At 39.8% G+C, this 10293-nt stretch overlaps 1 protein-coding gene across 1 annotated transcript; it reads left to right on the top strand.

Moving 5' to 3' along the window:
• The first annotated feature begins 204 nt into the window (after positions 1-204).
• On the top strand, positions 205-7178 carry LOC5570932 (mitochondrial fission 1 protein). The gene is made up of 3 exons (XM_001659354.2): positions 205-400; positions 540-653; positions 6500-7178. Exons 1-3 carry the CDS (start codon positions 344-346, stop codon positions 6785-6787), a joined length of 459 nt encoding a protein of 152 aa, XP_001659404.1. The 5' UTR covers positions 205-343; the 3' UTR covers positions 6788-7178.
• Positions 7179-10293: the final 3115 nt, after the last annotated feature.

The following is a 10293-nucleotide window of genomic DNA, read 5'->3' as shown; positions in this document are numbered from 1 at the left end:
TTCGATGATGACGATGATTACGATGACGGAGCGTTGAACGTTAAACGAGAATTGGTATTTTTTATTGGCGATGAGACAGATCCGTCTTCGAAATAGTTATTTTTTCAAGTGCAACATGAACATCACATCACGAGTAACTGAGCATACCTCGTTCTGGTTTTACACCGCGCAGCCTCAAACGTCAAACCAGCGACTGACGTTTTCCAAAACAAAAACTTGCTGACAAAAGTTTTGTGCGTTTCGTCAGAAGAGGAGATTGTTCAATCTTGATTTTCCAGAATTTGCTGCTCCAAGAATTACAAAACAGTTTTTAAATAGGATAAAACGTTGATCGTTAGTCGTAATGAGTACGGAAATGGAGGAGATTCTAAACGAAACGGTTCCGCAGTCCGAACTGGAGGTAAGATTAAATTTTAATGTAGATTCCATTGTCTACTGAATTTCGTCATTCTGATGGGAGATTGAATAGGGTGATTCATGGTGTTTTTGTTTGCGTTGCAATCGATTTTGTGCCTCTAAATTTTGGTTTTGTTTTCCAGAAATTCGAGAAAAAGTACAATCGCGAACTGCAGAGCAAGAGCCTTTCCCACACATCCCAGTTCGAATACGCTTGGTGCCTGGTGCGGAGTAATTACGCCAATGATATGAGAAGCGTAAGTATTTTTCTTCGGTTTTTTGGGGGTGATTGGTAAATGGAGCCTTCCTTAGCCGAGTGATTAGAGTCCGCGGCTACAAAGCAAAGCCATGCTGAAGGTGTCTGGGTTCGATTCCCGGTCGGTCCAGGGTCTTTTCGTAATGGAAATTACCTTGACCCCTGGGCATAAAGTATCCTCGTACCTGCCACACCATATACGATTGCGAAAATGGCAACTTTGGCAAAGAAAGCTCTCAGTTAATAACTGTGGGAGTGTTAATTGAATACTAAGCTGAGAAACAGGCTCTGTCCCAGTGAGGACGTAATGCCAAGATGAAGAAGAAGATGATAAATGAAAAAAAAATACATTCAGTTGACTTTTTGAGCAGGAGTTCTGTGTGTCCGCTTCCCACCAATGTATATATGGTGGATATATATAATTTGCTTTCATCAATCAATCGTTATCATTATGTACACATGTATGGTCTTGGTAACTTCCTTAACCTTTACGTCCCCAACGGTCGACAAAACATTCTCAAATACAGAGCAAAGAAAATTTCTTTTATTTAATAAAGAAAAAGTCACTATTTTCAGGCATGGTGATTAAGATAAGCTACCTTAACTAAAACAGCAAGGCATTATTATTTTGCAGTTCTAGTGGTAAACTTTGATTTTTTGTCGATTTACTTAACCTAAGTAAACTATAATATATTAGATTATATATTATATAATATATTAGATTAGATTTGTCTAAGATAATTAATAATTTTATTCGACATTTCTCGAAAACTTATTCTAACAGACTCAAGTCAAAAAAGTATACAAACTTACTTTATCGATTCTACGTGTTTCGCAGACGAAATTCTACACGTTGCGCTCTGAACCAACTCGATTTTTCACTTTTAAAACGTTTAATTTCCGGATTTACAAAACGACGAAAGTAAGATTCTCAACTTTCGCAACCTAACCACTACTTTCGCCGCCCCGCTGTATGGAGAGACAAAGTGACTTAACCACGAATCAAAACAAAACACTACTTGAGCCGATTTTACACTGGTAGAAAAACGTCGAAAGTAACTAAATAAATCGGCTTATCATTTTGTAATATTTTTTTTTGTGGGAAATAACAGGAACTCCCTAGTTTTTGAACGCGAGCTTAATGTATGCAAAATTTAAGCGATGTACACGGCGAAAAAAATTTAAAAAGTTGATTAATTTTAAAACAGTTTTAAAAGACAGGTTGTGATTCTTCTGAATTAATTTTCTCAAAACCATATGAAAGTTACTTACGTCGATTTGAAAAAGTAATCGAGATTTGTTCCAAAGTTTCAACATTGGATATTATATATAACTGATTAGTACTATACCAGGGAGGAAGCTTCAGAATCATTTTCAAAATTTTATTTTGAATTCTCTGCAGAGCTTTCTTCCTGGTATTACAACAGCTAGTCCATATTGGTACAGTATACAACATGGCTGGTCTGAAAATTTGTTTGAATATCAAAAGCTTGTTCTTAAGACAAAGTTTTGATTTTCTATTAACAAGGGGATAGATACATTTTACATATTTATTACACTTTGAGGGAGGTTAAGGATGCCATTCACCAGCTCAAGAACAATAATGCTGCTGGTCAGTGTTGATCAGACTCATTTCCCCGAAATTCGAATTGTGAAGCCATAAACTGTTATAACTGTGCGTTGTATTCCTGAGATGGAGGGGGAGGTGGTTGGGCTTGAGTGTTGCACATGGGATCCGACAGTTTTGATCTCGGTGGGCCGCAATTCAAGTTTCGGTGAAATGATTCGCACTCACTCACTCACTAATTACATTTCACCGAAACTTGAATTCTCGAAAACTTATTCTAACAGACTCAAGTCAAAAAAGTATACAAACTTACTTTATCGATTCTACGTGTTTCGCAGACGAAATTCTACACGTTGCGCTCTGAACCAACTCGATTTTTCACTTTTAAAACGTTTAATTTCCGGATTTACAAAACGACGAAAGTAAGATTCTCAACTTTCGCAACCTAACCACTACTTTCGCCGCCCCGCTGTATGGAGAGACAAAGTGACTTAACCACGAATCAAAACAAAACACTACTTGAGCCGATTTTACACTGGTAGAAAAACGTCGAAAGTAACTAAATAAATCGGCTTATCATTTTGTAATATTTTTTTTTGTGGGAAATAACAGGAACTCCCTAGTTTTTGAACGCGAGCTTAATGTATGCAAAATTTAAGCGATGTACACGGCGAAAAAAATTTAAAAAGTTGATTAATTTTAAAACAGTTTTAAAAGACAGGTTGTGATTCTTCTGAATTAATTTTCTCAAAACCATATGAAAGTTACTTACGTCGATTTGAAAAAGTAATCGAGAATTGTTACTCTCTGGGATCAAATTTGATCAATTTTGTGAGCAGTACTCAAGCTTAACCATCTGCTTTTCTATCTTAGGAGGATAGATCATGGTTGTAGTCTAGGAGGGAGGCACCGATACTACACATGAAATATATAACAACGTTTGTTTGACCTGCAAGATAACAGCTTGCCAACAACAATCAAGGCAGGCTTGGGGAAAATCGCTAGTTTTCCTTTGTTGTGTACTTTCGATCTTTCCTGACAATCATGGAAAAAGGGCCACAGTTTTCTATGCAATAAATATTAATTTTCATTGGAAAAAGTAAAACGATGCGTTTTTCAATGCTTTAAATTCAATCAGTTGAAAGGTGCTCACGTGGCATTACTTGCATTATGTGCATGAATTGATTTTCATTCAATTTTTGTCACTTATGATGAAATGCGAAAATGTGTTTTAATCTGTTACGCGCTTTTTCCATGTTAGTCTAATGTTTGAGATCTGGGCTCACAGTGACAGTTCGTGACAGCGGAATCTCGGCTCACTATGACGCACAGAAATTTTGTATTGGTTTCTCCCTCCCAGGTTGTAGTAGTTCGTGGCTTCGTAGTTCGGAAAATGTTATTTTCGGGGAAATGAGTCTGATCAACACTGCTGCTGGTAAGGATGGTATCGGAGCTGAACTCATAAAGATGGGCCCGGAGAGACTGGCCATTTGTCTGCACCGGCTGATAGGCACAATCTGGGAAACAGAGCAGCTACCGGAGGAGTGGAAGGAAGGGGTAAAATGCCCCATCTACAAGAAAGGCGACAAGTTAGATTGTGAGAACCTTCGAGCAATCACCATTCTAAATGCGGCCTACAATGTATAATCCCAGATCATCTTCCGTCGTCTGTCACCTGTAGTAAACGAGTTCGTGGAATGTTATCAAGCCGGCTTCGTTGACGACCTATCGACAACGGACCAGATCTTTAATGTACGGCAAATCGTCCAAAAATGTCCCGAATACCTTTTCATCGACTTCAAGGCGGCATACGATAGTATCTACTGCGTAGAGCTATGGGAAATTATGAACGAAGCTCACGAGATTGATAAGAGCGACGATAGAAGGTGTGCAAAATTGTGTGAAAGTTCCAGGCGAACACTAGTTCCACAGACAAACAGACGTAACACTGACGAAATTTCCATCGACCAGTCATTTAACGATCAGTTCAAATTCGCTATGTTACAAATCTCACAACCAGAGGCACGCGCATCGTTTTTGTTCGCGTTTGACGTTTCACACTACCGCCATCTGCCGGTCTTGTTGCACGAAACACCTTTTCGTGCAACATACTCACCAGATGATGATGGTGTGACTGGGCGATGGATTTTGAAGAAATTTGTTCTAAGTGTTACGTCTGTTTGTCTGTGCTAGTTCGTTTAGATCCCACCGGGGACTACGACAAAGTGATGGACTTTCTTGCCTGTTGTTCAATATTGCGCTAGAAAGTTATGCGGACAGCCGGGCTTAACAGCCAGGGTACGATTGTTATGAAATCCACTCAATTTGTATGCATCGCGGATGATATTGACATTGTCGGGGAAATAATATTATACAAAATTTGTAGCATTTTGCTCTGGTGGTCTTCTTGTTCCATACGAGTGGCACTCTTGCCCCGTGCCTCGTTTAAAAACCTCATAAAAAGGGACATTTTCAAAAATCTCAAATCATCATGTGTTTCTTATATTTTTTAAAATCTATCGATAACATCATTTAGAACAAGAGGTGAGCTTGCCCCTACACCAGGCTTGAGAACTGTGATCACAATTTGCCGCAGTTCATCGATTCTGCCAGTCAACCAAAACACAAAGCAGCAGCAGCATCAATACCATCAGGCGTTGCGCTGCCAACGGTTCACACTTTGCTTGACTGTTTTTGTCTCTCCACTATGACCGTTTTCGGGCAGCCATCTCGAGGTGAATGATTGAAAAAAATGTTAAATCATTCAATCGCTAATATTTCGGTTGTGTTTTCAACTAATTGAAATCTATTAGCACTAACAGCAAGAGCACAATTATTCCGTTGCGATACATATAAACAAGTTCAATTTCATGCTGCCTTTATCGAGCAAAAATGCAAAACCCCGAAAACCGGAAAAATCGTGTCACCACTGTGCTCGAGTCATTTCGCATTCGGGTTTGAAAAAACGTTGCGAAGAAGAAGATTACAGTTTTGAAGAGCCGTGACATTTTTTTGTTTTGACCGGTCATGGTTTGCTTTGGATTTTGATGGTCGCGTAGAAAAATGTGAATGTCGGGGTGGTAAATGTTTGCTACAGTACATTTCCCATCACTGCCCTACACTGGAATAATCTTCAAAAATTTTACTAATCAATCATGATTTGAACCTATATATCTTAAGATGTCCTTCTTGCCCCCAGCCTTCTACACCACATTCTTCTGTTGTCCTGGTGGAATGGTTTCCTTCAGCTTAGTAAAATCCTTGTTTTTCAGCTTGCTTCGCCAAAGTAATACCATTTCCCATGAGGATTTTTTGTAGTTTTTCACTCAAGCATGGTACAAATGGTACAGAAACATATTGAGTTTCCTCCGGTTTGTCAATGCTCTGCAACCCGTTGTAATTCTTGTGTACCCTTTGCTTCAGGACGTTTTGGGTGAACCAATTAGGGTAGTTGTTGCATTGCAACATACTCTTCGCTGCGTAGATTGCTTTCGGTCGGTGTTCCACATCTGTCAACCAGACCAATTATGCGAGTACGGACTTTCTGAGTTAAAATCCAGATATCGACCTTTCTCCTGTTTTGGTAACCACATTTTCTCCAAACTTCCGTTTTTTTCGTTTAACCATCATGTCTAGAAACTTGATCTGTTCACCTTCTTCCTTTTCAACCGTAGGCAGCAATCTTTCATGAAATTAATTGAATATTTGGATAATACGGTCCACGTGTTCCTTGTGTGCAACGCAAAAACAATCGTCCACGTATCTCCTATACAGCACCATCCCGATCTTTGCGAATTTGCGGGCAATTAGTCATATAATATTTAGATTCCTTCAAAACAAATTACCAAACATCCCCCCATCCTTATTAGGTCTTGTCTACGCTTTTAAAAAGTGACAACGATGTGTATTTCAAAATCTTCTTCTTTCTGACATTACGTCTCCCTGGGACAGATCTTGCTGTTCAGCTTTAATGTACTAATGAGCACTTCCACAGTTATTTACTGAGAGCTTTCTTTGTCAATTGTCATATGTTGCATGTTTATATTGTAGGACAGATACAAAGATACGCTATGTCCTGGGAAGTCGAGAAAATTTCATTTATGAAAAGATTCTCAACTGGTTGGATTCGAACCCACGACTGTCAACATAGCCTTGCTGAAAAGCTGCGCGTTTACCGCTACGGCTATCTGGGCCCCATAACAGTAGCCTTGCTAGCCTTACATTTTCGAACGACTTATTTAGAAATACTGATGTAATATTCTAAATTATATTTATTTCAGGGCATCACACTGCTGGAGGATTTGTGCAGAAAGAATCCGGAAGGCAAGCGAGATTACATCTACTATTTGGCCCTGGCCTACACCCGCCTAAAGGAATTCTCGACGGCCATGAAATACGTTCAGGCCTTTCTGGAGATCGAACCCAACAACCAGCAGGTCATCAGTCTGGAAGAGTACATCAAGAAGAAGATGGAAATCGAAGGCTTGAAGGGTGTGGCCATGGCCGGTGGGGCCGCTCTCGTACTCGGGGGTATCCTTGGAATAGGATTTGCGCTGGCGAAAAAATGAAAATCACCGAACAAGTAAACATATCTCTGCTCCTTCATTTTCTAACGTATCCTGTGGGGAATTTTTCGTTTTGGGACTGTTCAAATTTATGTGATTGTATTTCATTTCAATTCAAGGCTGTCGGAAAATCACCAATGACCTCTCTGTTCGTAATGTTTTATCAAATATTCATAGTTTCGTTAATGTTAAATCTGACTTGTTTAACGAAATGTAATGCGCGGGAGCTGTGTTTACTAAACAATATGATGAACCATTACAATGAATGCTTGAGAAGAACTGAAGATTGTAAATATGTGAAGAGAGAAGCAAATAGGCATAAGTTATACAAATACATATATTGAATGCACATTAGCACCAAACAGAAAGAATAAAACTATTTATGGTAGAACAAGCTGTTTCGAATGATTATTGTATCACACCCTATTTAGAGCTTGGGTTTCAAGCCTTGCAATCTACTCCTCTATTAAGCTATGATTTGTCTAAGATACCTAGTGATCGCTCGATAGTTTTCATAATCCAGTTTGCCTGCCTGTGAAATCCCAATACTCACATTGGAAGCCTAGGATTCACACCGATATAACACTATTCACACCAGAATTATAGGATCAATATTGAAACCCTAGGATAGATACAGACTGAAACACCGGGAGCCACATTGCAATCTCATGATACACACTGGATTCCCAGAATTCAAACTGGAATCCCAGGATCCGCACTGAAATACAGGAATCCACACTGATATCCCACGATTCACACTGGTATCCTAATATCCACACTAGAAACCCAAAATCCACAATAAAATACCGAAATCCACAAACGAATCCCAGGAAACACATAGACATCCCAGGATCCACACTCGAACTCCAGGATGCATAATAAATTCTTAAGTTCCACACTGCACCCACCCACCCCCTGGACCCACATCAAAAACCCAGGATCCACACTGGTATCTCAGGATCCACGCTGGTACCCCATGATCTACACTACAAGCATAAATTTCACACTGGAACTCCAGGATCCACACTGATTACCCAAAATCCACTAGAATCCCTGAATCCACATTGGCTTCCTAGGATCTAGACTAAAATTCTACGATCCACATTGGAATCCCAGGATCCACACTGAAATATAAAAATCCACACTGGAATCCTAGGTTCTACACTGGGATTCCAGCATCCACAGTTGAATTCAACAATCCTCACTGGAATACCAGGATCCATACTGGAATTCTACGATCAATACTACATGTAGCTACAATCATAGGATCCATTTTTGAATACCAGGAACCATACTGTTACACCAAGATCTACACTAGAACCCCAAATTCAGAACTGACTTTCCTGCATACACACTGATGAATATCCACACTGGAGTCTCAAATTCCACAAAGGATTTCCAGGATCCACACTCGAATATTAGCATCCACACTGGAATCCCAGGATTTATTTTATTTTATTTGAGGAGTAGGGAAAAGCCCGTTTGAATTGAGCTTAAAAATGAACTCTCTCTCTCTCTCTTTCTCTCTCAAATAGGCTTAAAACCTTCTCATCTTTTCGAATCAACAGATTTACAAAACCAAATGATACAATTGATTTGAAACCTAAAAGAACAAAAAATTTGTTATATAACACTCAACTCTAACGAACAACACAATAATTGCTTAATTCTTTCTTCTATAGTAGATCTAGACAAATAAAAATCAAACACATCATAACACTTGTTGAATACACGACACATACTAGCTGAAGGAAAATTGTAACAGTAGGTAATTACGGTTATCTCTCCCTTATATTGAAGGGACCATCGAGTTAGGGAAGTATCGAGTTACAGAACACAAAAGCAGTGCAACTGCGTTCCAAGGGACCATCGAGTTAGCCATGGGCACCCGTAACTCGATATCGAGATACGGTATATCGAGTAAGGGAAAGTTAACTGTAGTTCACGATCAGTTTTGTGCATATTGTTGTGGCGAACGGTTGTGTCGTAGCTTTCGAGTTGAATCATTCGGCTGATGGTGGAATCCGATTGATCACGGATACTACACTCGGTACGCGAAAGAATCCCAATATACACACTGGAATCCAAGGATCCACACTGTCACCCTACAATCCACATCACAGTCCCAATATATATTCTGAAATCCTTCGATCTACACTACAATCCAAGGATTCACACTTGAATATATGGATCCACCAGAATCCACATTGTAGCTCTGGGATCCACACTGGTATCCTAAGATCCGCATTGAAATCCTGTGATCCACATTGCAATTCTAGTATCCATACTGGAATCGAAGCATCCACACTGAAATACCAGGAACCACACTGGAATTCCAGAATACCCACTAGAATCCTATGATTGACACTGAAATTCTGCGATCCACAATACAATCCCTGGGTCCACACTAAAATCCTACAATCTCAGGACCCAAAGTGAAGAATCCACACTAAAAACCCAGAAGCCACACTGGAATCTCTTGTTCCATCCTGAAATCCCAGGATCCATTCTGAAATTCACACTGGAATCCCAGAATCCTCACTGGCTTCTAGGATACATTCTACTTCATGATTTGGAAACCACGCTTATTGTAACATAATACAAGCGTGGCGATGCCGACAAGAGCTGCTGACAGAACAACTAAAACAAATGAAATATTGTAGGCTCAGAGCGCAGCCTAGTGGAAGAAATCTGAATTAAAAATCCTACCATAAGATTGCCTTTGATCTCTTTTACAATTTTTCCGAACATTCTATCCATCCTTATTGTATAAAAAATTAACTGTATGCATAAAAGTAACTGATCTCAAAATAGATCACTGAGCGTTAATGGGTTAAGAGAAAATGCAGTTTTACTTGCAGACCACTTGGACCACATCATCCTGCAGGGCTTTAAACATTCACATATGGTACTTACTGCTTTTGCTTCTGCAAACCTTGAGCGTCTGTACTCCATGTTAGGAGCGGCTCACAACAGCGTCTGTTCCCCATGTCAGGGGCGGCTGATCATCTTCCGAGTGCCTGAGAAGGACTCTAAGCTAAACTGTGCACTATAGTCCTCCGAACATTTAGGGGGAATGGTCCTCCGGAAATCGACTCTGACCACTATCTGATGATGGTCAAACTGCGCCCAAAACTCTCCGTCGTTAACAACGTACGGTACCGACGGCCGCTCCGGTATGACCTAGAGCGGCTCAAGCAACCAGACGTCGCAGCGGCATACGCGTAGCAACTCGAGGTTGCATTACCGGAAGAGGGTGAGCTGGACGAAGCCCCTCTTGAAGACTGCACTTTTTACAATTTTTAGCAACACTTGTTCGTCACTTCTTCAACAATACTTAAATGGCTCAGAACGGCAGTGAACATATGTTTGCTTTGAAAAGCTTTGAATTCAACCAACTCGTAATATAAAAGCTCTTTAATATAATTGTAAATTGCAGAAGTGTGGTAGTAACCATTTTTACCGATTAAGATTAAAATTATCATTCACAAGTATTGTTCAACTTCCCA

The sequence above is a fragment of the Aedes aegypti genome, chromosome 2 (assembly GCF_002204515.2).
Source record: "Aedes aegypti strain LVP_AGWG chromosome 2, AaegL5.0 Primary Assembly, whole genome shotgun sequence".
In the NCBI taxonomy this organism is placed as follows: Eukaryota; Metazoa; Arthropoda; class Insecta; order Diptera; family Culicidae; genus Aedes; species Aedes aegypti.
Note: the sequence above shows the minus strand (reverse complement) of the source record. Positions and strands in the feature narration are given on the sequence as shown.